This window comes from Grammomys surdaster, unplaced genomic scaffold, assembly GCF_004785775.1.
Source record: "Grammomys surdaster isolate TR1022 unplaced genomic scaffold, NIH_TR_1.0 60, whole genome shotgun sequence".
Classification (NCBI taxonomy): domain Eukaryota; kingdom Metazoa; phylum Chordata; class Mammalia; order Rodentia; family Muridae; genus Grammomys; species Grammomys surdaster.
The window spans coordinates 9626082-9640677 of NW_021604562.1; the positions used below are offsets into that span (position 1 = coordinate 9626082).

At 35.6% G+C, this 14596-nt stretch overlaps 1 protein-coding gene across 1 annotated transcript in view; it reads left to right on the plus strand.

The window, feature by feature from the left end:
* Cul4b (cullin 4B) overlaps positions 1-14596 on the plus strand; it is a 31760-nt gene that overhangs the window by 11940 nt on the left and 5224 nt on the right. The window contains exons 3-18 of the mRNA XM_028756802.1: positions 224-327; positions 1019-1088; positions 1654-1727; positions 2490-2652; positions 2816-2905; positions 3203-3285; positions 3966-4033; positions 4476-4594; positions 5213-5405; positions 6477-6581; positions 7228-7338; positions 8098-8183; positions 9453-9560; positions 10541-10654; positions 11495-11600; positions 12729-12901. Of these exons, the coding sequence (XP_028612635.1) occupies positions 224-327; positions 1019-1088; positions 1654-1727; positions 2490-2652; positions 2816-2905; positions 3203-3285; positions 3966-4033; positions 4476-4594; positions 5213-5405; positions 6477-6581; positions 7228-7338; positions 8098-8183; positions 9453-9560; positions 10541-10654; positions 11495-11600; positions 12729-12901 (1767 nt within the window). The remainder of the gene's footprint in view (positions 1-223; positions 328-1018; positions 1089-1653; positions 1728-2489; positions 2653-2815; positions 2906-3202; positions 3286-3965; positions 4034-4475; positions 4595-5212; positions 5406-6476; positions 6582-7227; positions 7339-8097; positions 8184-9452; positions 9561-10540; positions 10655-11494; positions 11601-12728; positions 12902-14596) is intronic.

The window sequence follows — 14596 nt, forward strand, 5'->3', positions numbered from 1 at the left end:
GTGTCAGTGTGTAAATAAAAGTTTTCTAGGCTAGCCTAAAACTTCTAATACTCCTGCATCAGCATCCTGGGTTGATGCCATGCTTTTGTTTTTTAAAATTGACAAATACTTTATTTTCAATAAGCTGATAACAGTGTATAACAAAATAATGACTTCGTGTGATCATTGAGACCCCTACTGCAACTCTCTCCTATCCTAACAAATTACCTGTTTCATCTTGCAGGCTGTAGAAAATCTTTGTTCTTACAAGATATCTGCAAATTTATATAAGCAGCTGAGGCAGATCTGTGAAGATCACATCAAAGCACAGATTCATCAGTTCAGAGAATATCCTTTTCAAAACAAAATGTCACATTCATTTATGTATGTATTCTATGTATGTTCTACTTAACATGTATGCCTGCATGACGGAAGAAGGCATCAGGGAAAAAAGGGTAGTAGACTTCATTGTTGTGATGGTTGTGAGCCATCATGTGGTTGCTAGAAATTTAACTAAGGCCCTCTGGAAGAGCAGCCAGTACTCCTAACTGCTGAACCATCTCTTCAGCCCCTCAAAACAACAAAGTATCTTAATTTTTTTTTCATTACTCATTATCTCTCACTGCTTAGCTCAGTTTGAAATGGAATGCCTGTGCTGGTAGATTTATATTTGTCCTGGTATCTAAAGGAAAGAACAAAGTTTTAAAACTTTTTAGTGTTAATTAGAGTCAAAATAGACTCATCTGGTATTTATTTAAGTGAAACTTCTGTCATTAACCTTGCAGATTTCCTGGCAGATTTCCATTTAAGGGAAATCTTAAGTAGAAAACATAATGCTCAGTTATATTTGAGACTAGTTTTAAAAATAGGTTAAGGGGGATCAAATTTGTTTCTGCAGCTTAAAAAAATAGAATTATGTTTTAGAATTTGTATTTATTTAATATCAGTATATGGGGTATTCTATATTTAAGACAACATTTTTATATTAAACATGGTACTTATATGAAACATTTTGAAGTATCCTTAACATCTGTCTCATGGATTCATTGGATAGTGTTCTTTTTCTAAAAAAGATCGATAGATGCTGGCAAAATCATTGTAGGCAAATGGTAAGTTGGAAATAGCACTACATACTTCATTTCTTTTTCTTTCTTTCTTTTTTTTGTTTTTTTTTTGTTTTTTTTTTTTTTTTTCCAGACAGCATTTCTCTGTGTAGCCCTGGCTGTCCTGGAACTCACTCTGTAGACCAGGCTGGCTTTGAACTCAGAAATCTGCCTGCCTCTGCCTCTCAAGTGCTGGGATTAAAGGTGTGCGCCACCACCACCTGGCCTGGCCTGAAATTCAAGATCTTTCTGTCTTACTTAGCTTCTTGAGTGCTGGGATTATAGGCATACACCCCATGCCTTCCTCCAGTTTTTCTTTTCAGTTATTTAAGTAGCAAAGATGTCAGAGGACCATCTTAATTCTCTGTTCTTTAGAAACCACAAGACGGATTGATACAATAGTTTAAAGATAAATATATGGGACACATTCTCAACTAGCTGTATGTATTTGCAAGTTGGATCCTAGTAGCCTATTTAATATAAATCTTCCAAATTCTCATTTTATTAAGAGCTAATACTGCAGTTTCAAATTTACAAAAATTGCTTGATTTTTTTTCCTTTTATTTGACAGATAATGATCAGGAGCATCTTTTTGTTTCTGGATAGAACTTATGTTCTTCAGAATTCAATGCTACCCTCCATTTGGTAAGGATGCCAGAAGATTATTATGAAAAATTTTGTTACATATCGTAGTCTTAATTATTATAACAAGAGAACAAGCTGTACTTAGAATATTCTCTTAAAAATTAACATTTGGATTCTAGCATTTGTGGGATTTTGTTTTGCCTATTCTAATACTATAGATAGCTAACTTTCCCTCATAGTATATGAAGAAATTTCTTCATTAGGTATGAAGATTAAAGTTTACTCTAGAATATCTGTGCCTGAATCTTGCTGCTGATGATCAATAGCATTTTGCTCTTTTATTTTTCTTGTGGCATTATACTAAAAGTCTTGTTTGTGAAAATAAGATAGCATAATGTTTTGGTCCTTCAGCAGGTGCTTAGCATATACCTACAGTAGTCACTGTAATGTACTGATTTTAGAGTTTTGAAGCCATTTATGAATGACTAAATAAGCTGCTCAATGCCAGTATAGTGGAAAGTATTTTATCTTTGAACTAATTTTATTTCTGATTTCACTAAGATCACCACCAGAGGAAATGAGACACTAAAACCTAGTTACAGAGAAATCCAGGAATTCAGCTTCAGTTCTCATTTAAGACAAAATGGATTTCCTATATGCTTTAATCTAATAATGTTATTCAAAATTAAATGTGGATTTTATCCTTTTTATAATTACTGCTTCGAAGTCTGAGGCCACACAGTTAACATGTGATAAGTTAATTCTGCCTGTTTATATATGGTATTGCCAGTTCAGATAATACTTTCTTGTTTTTAATTTTAGGGACATGGGATTAGAGTTATTTAGGGCTCATATTATAAGTGATCAAAAAGTCCAGACAAAAACAATTGATGGCATCCTTCTCTTGATTGAGAGAGAGCGGAATGGTGAAGCAATTGATAGAAGTTTACTTCGAAGCCTTTTAAGTATGCTGTCTGATTTGCAAGTAAGTTGCACTTAACACTCACAGCACTACCTACAAATCTGATTACTGTTCATAGTTTGATGTCTGAAATACACAGTGTTGTTCAGATAGAGTTCTGATGGAAGTCATTAAGTAAATAGTTAATGAATAAGCAAATACTTTTGGGTTTTTTTCCCTCTCCTAGATTTACCAAGACTCTTTTGAACAACGATTTTTGCAAGAAACTAATCGGCTTTATGCAGCTGAAGGTCAGAAGTTAATGCAAGAAAGAGAGGTATTTTAAAATGATTAATGAATCCACTGTCTCTTACAGTAGACATTACATTGTAGAACACAAACTTCCGTTTGTATTTATATTCCCAACATTGTAATGCTCTTCTCTCACTTAGGTGCTCCTTTCTCTTCTCTCTCCTTAAAGGCCAGAATTCTGGATCATAAACTCTACCTCTAATTTTACATATGATTCTCCCCTGTCACATTTGATGGGGCTCTTCCCTGGATCTTTTGGACTTGACATTTTCTGAATGATTTATGGGGAGGAAAACAATAATATAAAAAACTATCTTTGTAGGTTCCTGAGTATCTTCATCATGTTAATAAACGCCTAGAAGAAGAAGCAGACAGACTTATTACTTACTTAGATCAGACCACCCAGTAAGTATTACATGCTCAGCCTAATAGTCTTAAAACTGTTGATAAAGCACTTTAGGCATCTTAAACTTGTAACAATTTTCAGGTATGATTGAGTCTTTAACAGTTGTTTTCATAATGTGAACTTCAAGTTTCCTGGCTAATTAGATTTAATCAAGCATTTGATTATTGGTTTGGTGTGTGTTTAGTGTGTAATTTTAAAGTAGTATTAGAGGTTGATTGGATCTTTAAAACTTGGTGTTTTTTGAGTCAGAGTTTCACTAAAACCCAACTTGCCCTGGAACTTGTGGTCCTCCCAAGTTCTAGGATTATAGGCATGCATCACCATGCCCGGCTTTTAAAATCTTAGACTGATTAAAATTCAGGGAGTGGGTGTTCAGAGAGAAACTGCTTCTGTACTTTCTAAATCTCAGCAACCAAGTGGTTCAATTAAGCAGCATAACTGTTTCACTTTAGTAAAAAGCAGAGAAACTTGGAAAAGAAATACTAGGCTCAGCAAGACCATGGAGATCATTACTTTGAGCAAATTCTGAAATACATTACTTTTCTTCCTTTAGGCATAATGTAAAATATTTTGACACACGGCATAGAAATGGCAAAATTAATGTAAAATGATTTTTTTTTCCTAGAAGCTTTAAATTTTCAAGGTCAAATCTCAATAATTCTGTTTTTCTCCCCTTTAGGAAGTCACTAATTGCTTCTGTTGAAAAACAACTTCTAGGTGAACACTTAACAGCAATTCTTCAGAAAGGTAATTTGTAATTTGTAAATAACAGGTTACTAGGGCTGGAGAAATGGCTCAGTAGTTAAGGGTACTTGTTGCTTTTGCAGAGGACTCAAATTTAATTCCCAGCACCCACATGGCAACTCTCAACCATTAGGAATTGCAGTTTCAGGGGATATAATACTCTTCTATCTTCTGTGTGTACCAGGCATGTACACAGTGCACATACATGCAGGAAAAACATTCATACATGTTGTTGTTGTTGCTGTTTTGTTTTTAGCATGTAGAGCCAAGAACTTCTAAACATTAATGATATTACAGGATACTCTGAATTTACTCACATAAATTCTAGTTATAGTTCACACCAGTATCACAATAGTAATTTCAACTTAACATTTTATTGAAGTGGCACGTCAATTTTATTTACTTTTTGATTCTCCTATTTTAATACCAAAATATTTCAAACCAGGTTTAAATAGCCTCCTTGATGAAAACCGAATTCAAGATTTGTCTCTCCTGTATCAGCTTTTCAGTAGAGTTCGGGGAGGAGTTCAGGTTCTCTTACAGCAGTGGATTGAGTATATCAAGGTATTACCAGTTTGTTTGTTGATTATTTTTCTCTTGCCTGTTTCATAATCTATGTACCAAGATTATCAGAAAGCATTTCTTGTTAGATGGGAATTTCTTTTAAAAGTGAAAAAATTAAAATGTCAGTCTGAGAATGGCAGCTGTGTGGCATATCAGCAATAAAACTTGAGTGATACTTGATGGGATTTCTAGCTCTAAGACTTAAATCAGAATATGAGAAATTAAAAGATTGAGTTCTGAAGCCATTTGGTTAAGATAAAGTGTAAGATCTGTTCTTACAAGTTTGAACCACAAATCCTTCCTTCTTTCTTCCTCCCTCCCTCTACCTCCCTCCCTGACCACAATCCTATCTTTAAAAGTACAGATCTGACTTTCTTAACAATGAAAAAAGCTTCTAGAGTCTTCTAATACTGCTGTAGTAGTATATCATATACCCAATGATAGCTTGTTATTTTTGTTTATAAGTGAATATTATCTGTTCAGGTTTCTCATTTCCTTCAGAGACAGCTGTACCTTTTATCATTGTTAAGTACATGTGGCAACTTAGAATACAACTTGGTGAATATTTTCACTGTAGATAAATCAATTACTATAAAATTACACCATTTTTATTCTCAGGCTTTTGGAAGTACCATTGTTATTAATCCTGAAAAAGATAAAACTATGGTTCAAGAATTATTGGACTTTAAAGATAAAGTTGACCATATAATTGATACCTGCTTTCTGAAAAATGAAAAATTTATCAATGCCATGAAAGAAGCATTTGAAACATTCATTAATAAAAGACCAAATAAGCCAGCTGAACTGATAGGTATGTTTCACATTCTTTTCTGGTTGTATAATTTTTTTTATTGATAAACTCTGAGGTAAAATCATATTGTACCCATTCCTGGTTTGTTTGATGTTGCTTAGCCAGTAATACTAAGTCTGAGAAGTGTCTCTAAGGATATGGATGCAAGAAAGAGTCTGTCAAGCTGAACAGCGTCCCATAGTCTTCATGTCAAACATGCTATAAACTCTTTGTGAGGTAGACCATTGGACCCCATTTACTTCTAGTGAGTAGGCTTAATTCTGTGCTTTCCGAGCCTATAGTGATTTAGACATGGAACAGAGTGCTATTATCAGAAGTCTCCAGTTACAGCTACAGGAAAAGCGCAGCATGAAATTCCAATGCAAATGAATAAAAAGTCTAGGATGAAAATTAATGATACAGGCTCACTGAGTGTACAGGTGTGTTACAGTGTTTCTCAAGCACATGCACTCATTGATGTTAGGAGTATATGTGCCCTAGAAAACTAGGTCCTCTGAAAGGATGGAGTTGGATTTGGTTAACGTCAAATTTTATTTAAATTTAAACATTTTATAAATTGTGCCTTCTGCTCTGTTTTTGGTTTATTCAAAAATACGAAAGTAATGTGTGTGTAAGAATACTGACCATCTGTGTAAAATAGAAACTTTAGAGAGTAACCCATGTTTTCTGGTGACTTTGTTTACCTCCACACAGGGCTACTTGAAACCTCCACCATGAGCTGTCTCTATCTCATTTAATTTTTTTTCTTTTTCTTTCTTTTTTTTTTTAACTCTGAAAGTAAGGGTTTGAACCCAGAGACCTACACATGGTAGGCAGGAACTCTATGTAGCCTTTGCATTTATACTGGAAAGTATACTCAGTCTGGAGTTCAATCTAATGCATTTAGGTTGTGGTATTAGCCCTGTGACATTGACAAATTAACTTGATCTCCCTTTTGTTGGAGGCCCTAAAATGCATGTACATATAGCAGAAATACTGAAGGAGTATTTTATAGTCCTTTTTGAGTATGTGCTGTGGTTAGTACTTTTCAGACACCCATGGTCACTAAACTACAATTTTTCTCCATTTTAGCCAAGTATGTGGATTCAAAACTTCGTGCAGGTAACAAAGAAGCTACAGATGAAGAGCTTGAGAAAATGTTAGATAAGATAATGATTATATTTAGATTTATCTATGGTAAGTGTTGATTACTGCCTTCATGTTTTTCTTTTAAAACAAGTCACTCTGAGCCAGGCACAGTGATAGACACCTGCAATCCAGAAATCAGGAGGCTGAGGTGGTATTGCTGTGTAGGTCCCATAGTATCAGACCAGCTAGGGCAACATAACAAGGCACTGTCTCAAAACAAACAGAAAACAAAACAAATAAAGCACTCCTATAGGAACTAAAACTTTTATATAACCCAGAGAGACTCTGAGAACTACAGGTTATATTTTATTTATTGCATATTTTAGATCCTTAAGAATAGTTGAGGAATATAACTAACTTGTCTTGTATTTTGACCTTTCCATTATTAAGAACCTGGAATTTTACTGCTTGTTTTAATCTCTGAGTTTTGGTGCTAACAGTACCAATATACTAAAGGTTTTTTTTTTTCTTCTGAAAAATAGTTAATACAGTCTTAATTTTTTTCTATATATAGTAAAGAACTTTTGAAATGTCTGGCACAGACATGAACCTCCAGTGTTCTTGAGTTTAATAAGCTTGGATAAAATGTATAAAATTAAATAACTTGGCGTGTTGTAATAAGCTTTTTAAAGACATTTTTTTACAGCTTTACTTCTTGGCATATCATGAATGTTACCTTTTTTATTTAATACAGGTAAAGATGTTTTTGAGGCCTTCTATAAGAAAGATTTAGCCAAACGCCTATTAGTTGGCAAGAGTGCATCAGTAGATGCTGAAAAATCAATGCTGTCCAAACTGAAACATGGTATGTTTGCCATTCTTTCTTTTTTTTTTTTAATATCGGTTTTTCCTTTTTAAATATTTGAGGGAAATAATGGCTTAATTAATTACACTATTTTCATTGATTGCTTCCTTGGTTGATCATTTTATATGCAAATGATGAAAACATAAAGGGATGGGAAGGATGGCTCAGAGGGTAAGAGGTCTTTGTGCGTAAGCATGAGGACCTGAGTTTGAATCCCTAACACGCATGTAAAAAAAAAAATCATATGTATATATATAACTCCAGTGGCTAGGGTGGGGTAGGTGTAGGAAACAGGAAGGTCTTTGGGGATTCCTGGACACCAGCCTAGCTCTGGGTTCAAAGGAGTAAGGTACACGGTGGTAGAGCACTACAGCCAGTGAACTCTAACTTGAACATGCATAGTGTCCATACCTGTGCAACTCACACACACACACACACACACACACACACACACACACACAGAACTTACGTGAGGTATGAGGGTCATAGCCTCTTGCTGATAGCCACAATTATTGGCTTGTTTTAAAGATAAAGAATTATTTTGTTTATTTGTATAAAAAATTCCCAACTATCCTATACCTGGATTAAAGAGTTTACCTCTGAATTACTAGGGCATGCTGAGAGGTAAGACCTTTCATTCTTACAAGTGGTTACAGATCATATTTTATGCCCAAGTTAAGTTTTTTGTTTTATTTTCTGATTTTAAGTTTTTGTTTGTTATACTATCTTGAAATATACTTATTTAAACATCTTTAACAGAATGTGGAGCCGCTTTTACCAGCAAGCTTGAAGGAATGTTTAAAGACATGGAGCTTTCTAAAGACATCATGATTCAGTTCAAACAGGTAAAAGTGCGTTAAACTCTTACTTAATTGCTTAAACTCAAGGATACTTAAGTTATGTCCTTGTGGCAGTTTGTATTGAAGAAGATAGAAACCCATATTTTTTGTTTTACAAATACTTCATGGCAACTTAAATAGTATGGTATAGTGAAAAGATCATCAGTGAATTTTAAGTATATTTAGCTTACTTCAGAATTTAGTCATAATTAACATCCAGAATAAGACAGAAACATAAGTAAAATGTATTAGACTAAAGTTAGTATTAGAAGAATTATACTTAGACAGTAAGAGCAGGGCTTTTCTAATCAGTTGGAGTATTTCCATGTTAGGAGCTTGTAATGGGAATAGAGGGGAGGTGATCAAGGATGAGGGTGGTATATGCTGCCTCTGTTGACATTTAGGATGAGAATTTGGATCTGTAGTTTTGAAGACATAAATAGAAGGTTGTTTTAAAATATTGGAAAAACATAAACAACCAGATGTAGTTTGTGTATCTGCAGTCCCAGCTGCATGAGATGCTGAAATAATATGTGGGCAATATAGTGAGACCCTGTCTCAGACAGCAGCAGCAGTAATGATTAGGCAGTAGTGATGGCAAATTAGACTTTATTCCTCAAGGGTTCAATAATGATTTATTGACTACTATATTGAAAGTGGTAAATGGAACCGAAAGACTCAAAGTTCAGAATCATGGATCTTACAGTAGCCACAGAATAGGATTTATTTGCCTTGCCCTTTCCTCCTTTTTTCCTTTCCCACTAAAGGTCAACACCTTCAACCAGGGAATCGAGCATTTGAAAAACCAGAGACTTGGGCTGGCTGGTGGGGTGAGGAGTGGGAGTTGTTATAAGGTGTTCTAATCCATGTTAGGGTCTCTAAAGGTGGGAGTTAAACGTAGCATTGAGGGAAAAGAATGGAGAAGAGATTCTGTAACAGCCCAACTGTGTGTGTGAGAAGTTGAGTTGTTAGTACCTAGGATGTTTTCGTGGGATTTTTCTATGCTGCTATATCAAAATGGCCACCTGTGTATTTTTCTACTGCATTTTGTGTAGCCTTCATTTCAAGTCTTAGTAATCCTGGCTGTCCTGGAACTCACTCTGTAGACCAGGCTGGCCTCGAACTCAGAAATCCACCTGCCTCTGCCTCCCAAGTGCTGGGATTAAAGGCATGTGCCATCACTTCCCGGCGAAAAAGGAAATTCTTAATTTAGTCGATATTATGGTATGATATATATATATTTACATAATCTCTGTGTATGTGTTGATCTTATAGTATATGCAGAACCAGAATGTACCTGGCAATATTGAATTAACTGTTAATATCCTGACAATGGGTTACTGGCCAACATATGTGCCTATGGAAGTCCATTTGCCACCAGAGGTAAGATAAACTGTTTCAGAACTAAGCTATAGGCCTAGAAATCATATTTTTTCTGCTTTTCATTTTAAAATATGTGACTTTTAAAGGGTTATGTCAAATATAGCAACAAAATATGAGTGTTAATATTTTATTCTTTTACTTCATTTTTCAACTAAGTTTCTAAGTTGATTCCTATTTTCCCCAATTATTCTGTTTCTTAGCTTATGACCCCTTAGTCTTTCCAGCTGTTAAAAATGTTGCCCATATTTCACCCGAAGGCAGGATTGGTAGATGTGATAGATACATGAGTATCCCTTCATGCCTTGGAAACTGTCTTACTCAGGACCAAAACCTAGAATGTTGAATAAAGAAAGATACAGAGACTCTGGAAAGAATCATGGGTGCCCAAAGAGTAGATTTCCCTCAATAAGGGAAGAATATGGTAAAGAGGAAGGGAAAGGCCAAAGCTTCAAGTTTAGAAAAGACTCACATTTAGCAGATGGTAAAAAGAGGAACCTGTAAAAGAAATGTAGGCAGAAGCAGCAGTGAGAGAAAGGAGTCAGTACAGTGTAGCAGTCCAAGTCACCAGAGTGAAGGAATGATTAGATAACAGGGCAGACAAGATCAAAGTGTATAAAGGCTGTTACATTGGGTAGTCAGATTTTGGCCTTACATTAAAGGGATTGATACCTACTGGATATAGTCACAAAAACTATCAAAAGCTATTTCATGTGGTTGTTAAAGTATTAAGAAGGAGATCATAGATGTGGCCCAGGGGTCAAGGCACCTGCCACCAAGCTTGACCTCCTAGTTCAACCCCTGACCCCACATAGTGGAAAGAGGTAACTAACTGGTCCCCGAAAGTTGTCCTTTGACCTTCATTAGCACACGATAACATTTATACCCCACTTTATACATTCAATAAGTAGTTAGAAAAAAACAGTGCTAAAGGTGGCATTGCATATGCAGCTTAAAGAAACACTTAATTTTATTTGCTTTAGATGGTAAAGCTTCAGGAAATTTTCAAGACGTTTTACTTAGGCAAGCACAGTGGCAGGAAACTCCAGTGGCAGTCAACCTTGGGACACTGTGTGCTAAAAGCTGAATTTAAAGAGGTAAGTGGATATTTCCAAATCTTAAGTTCTGTCTTCATCTTTAATATGGCTTATCCATTGGTTTGAAGGTTCAAGCTGCTGTTTTATAAGTGTGTCCTTGACACCTGCATAGCAACAGTGATAGGTTATTACAGCTATGTGTGTATTTTAAAATGGTTACCTTTTCAACAGTTGAGTTAGCCCTTGTCTAAAATTAAAAGCCTCCTTCTGTTTTTCTCTTTCCCTGTGGGTACAGAGTTCATACTGTCTTAACCAGAAATCATTTGACTAGAAGCTAGAGAACACAGTGGTAGATATAGGCAAACAATATCCATTGGAAAAGGCTCTGTATCTGTTATGAATGATCTGAATCAAGTCAAAATCTATTTGAAAGTGGGGCATAGTGACACAGGACTGTAATCCTGCCACTTGGGAGACAGAGGCAGGAAGATTGGATTTCAAGGACATATTTGGCTACAAAGGAAGTCTGGCTTGGGCTGCGGGAAACAAGCCCTGTCAAAAAATGCATTTGGAATAGTAATTTCTTGCTGCTTATGGTGAATGATACATAGGGCTGACTTATTTTCATTACTTTGTTCTGTTTTAATAAGGATTATAGAAGATGTTAATAGGCTAACTAATCCTTCACCCCATTTTCTGTAGACTCACACCTAAATCTCACACACATATTGCCATCTAAAGCAGCACTGTGGATAATGTTAATCGTCTAATGTTAGTCGTCTGTGCTTAACTCACTAATTAAAAGTGGTTTTCCTATAAGAGATTATTACTTTTTGATTAATTTTTCATGTGTTTTAAAAAACAGGCCAAAAAAAAACCCCTCTGCTTTTTCTCCAACAGGGCAAAAAAGAACTTCAGGTCTCTCTTTTTCAAACCCTGGTGCTGCTAATGTTTAATGAAGGCGAGGAGTTCAGTTTAGAAGAGATCAAGCAAGCTACAGGGATAGGTTTGTATTGTGTCTGTCCAGTAGCAAGCAATTAATTGTAGTTCTTTATTCTTTGTATTCACTGTGATCAGAGCTCTGAACATATAAGTTAATCCTCTCCTGTACTTTTTAAAAAAGATTCATTTATTTCTTTGTGTGTAGCCTCTGTGTATACCACACATGTGCAGGAATCTGTGGGGTCCAGAAGGGGGCGTTGTATCCCCTGGAACTTGAGTTAGGTGTTTGTGAGTCACCGTATTAGGTGCTGGGAACTGTCCTCTGGTCCTCTGAAAGACCAGAAACTACTCTTCAATGGTAAGATGTCTCTCCAGCCCTCTCCTCTGTATTCTTAATATTTCAAAACTAGTAAGTACCAGTATGTAGTGCTAACAAGAAGTGTGGTAAGAGTGAAATGAAGCGAGTAATGATTGTGGAAGGAAGTAGGACTTGATTTGGGCCTTCAAATTTTGATTGGAGAAAAGGCATATGAAATAAAGGAAGTAGTGTGAAAAAAAAAAAGACTTGAAAATAGGAGTGGCTAGTGTGGGTAGCAAGCCTGAAATGTTTGGTTGTAGCTTTGAATGGTGAGCTGTAAAACCTATTTGGACAACTTACTTGGCATTGATAGGACTAGCCACCTGGAATGTGAGAAGATTCTAGTCTAGAAGCTATGAAGATAATTCTGACATAAAGTCCTAAAAGAGGCTTCTAGTAGAATGTTTCCAAGAGCAGTGGAATTACTAGAGGTATAGCACAATGAAGGAGAATGAAAACTTAAAAGATGATTCTAGGCTTTTCATAGGATTAGGTTAGGATTACCGTCGTTAGCAATGGAGCAGAGGGTTAATGGAGAGTATATATCAACATACTCAAGTGATAGTAAAACAGCCAAGTTGAGTGTCCTTTTAGTGACTGACTTGAGAGAACGGAAATGTTGCATCAGAAGTTTTGGTAGTTGTCTGCGTGAATGATAAGAGTTGCTTTTAGAAGACAAGTAGAAAAAAATGTTACTGGATAGCACAAAGTGCAGGTGTTGGTGACAATAGAGAAAACAACGCAGTTTAGTAGAGAATGTCAGAGTTAGAGTGACACTGAATGTGGTGCTCATGCTAATAAGCTACAAACAAATAACTAACCATTATTCTTCAGAGGATGGAGAATTAAGAAGAACACTGCAATCACTAGCTTGTGGCAAAGCTAGAGTTCTGGCTAAGAATCCAAAGGGCAAAGATATCGAAGATGGTGACAAATTTATTTGTAATGACGATTTCAAACACAAACTGTTCAGGATAAAGATCAATCAAATCCAGATGAAAGAAACGGTAAACCTTTTGTTTTCTCCTAGTCCTACTGCATAGGGTTAAGTATGTTTATGGTAGAAATTTACAGATTAAAAAGTTACATGCTTGAATGTTTTAGCTGCTTGTAACTTTGTGGACTGCATCAGGGCTGGGGCCCACATGTAAGAAGGGGGCATTGGATCCATTGGAGCTGAAATTGCAAATGATTGTGAACAGCCATATGGATGCTGGGAATCGTAACTCATGTCCTGTTTGGCTGCTAAGCCATCTTTCCAGCTTCAAAATTTACAGTTTATTTTCTCAATGCTACCATTTCATGTAACATTTTCTGTGACTATATCTGGCCTAATACATTTCAGTATTTGATGATATATTTCTTTTTGTAAAAAAGTAAACATAATATGGTTCACAGTCAACGTAGTTATTCAGTTGTATTTGTTGTTTGTTTTGCTTGGTTGGAATTTTCTTGCACTGCCAGGGATGGGGAATTCAGGACCATGTGTGTTCTTCCATTGAGCTATTTCTGTATCCCATCAATATAATTTTGTTTTGTTTTTCTTCCTGATTACTTTATTTCCCCTACATGTAGTGTGTCTTGCTCATATTCAGTTCCTTGCTGTCCTGTACCACCATCACTTGCTGCTCTCCTTTCTCCCAAATAATTGTCTTGCTTTAACATGTCTATCTCTTGCACGAGCACACATGCACACATAATGCATATATAATTAAACCAGATTTTATATGAGAGAAATTGAGCTATTTTGCGTTTTTCTTCCTCGTTCAGTACTCATTTCTACTTTAATGTTGTGTGTGTATGTATTTGTGATATATATATATGTGTGTGTGTGTGTGTGTGTGTATACATATATGTATATATATGTATGGATTTCACATATCAAGCAAAATGTGATATTTGTCTTAAGTCTGTCTTATTTTGCTTAACAAGATCTCTATTATTCATTATCCTACAGATTATATCATTTTATTCTTTATGGCTGAGTAAATTTCTATAGATTTCATCTGTTGATGGATACCTAGAATGATTATATATGTTTATTCTTTTTTTTTTAAATAAGTATCTCATTCCTGTAGTCTCAGTGATAGGAAATGAAAGTCAGAGTAAAGTAGATCCTTGGAGGCTCATGGACCAGGTAGCCTAGGCTATAGGGCAAAGTTCCAAGCTGATAAAGAGACCCTGTCTCAAACAGAAAATGAAAGGCACCTGAGCTCCAATGCCCAAGGTTGTCTTCTGATGTCCCCAACCACACCCATATAATAGGATACCCCCTACACACACATTGAAAAAAATCAACAGAATGGGCTCAAATCAACAGAATGGGAATCAAATCAACAGAATATCATATTCTTGAACATACCTAAATCTTAATCTTAATGATCTTTTCCTTAAAATGGTTTCATGGGGGACAGAGAAATGGCTCAGTAAGATTAAGAGCAGTGCCTCCTGTTCCAGAGGACCCAGGTTCCCAGTACCCACATGGCAGCTCACAACTTCCTGTAACTTCAGTTCTATAAGATCTGTTATTTTCACATAGACATATATGCAAGCAAAAGACCAGTGCACATGAAATAAAAATAAATAGACATTTTTTAAAAAGATGAATTTATGGAAGTAAATTTTTAGATCAGTGGGTATAAACATTTTAAATTTTAGGGAAGGCCAGTACATAACCTCCAGTGTTATTCTTTGGAGCTATC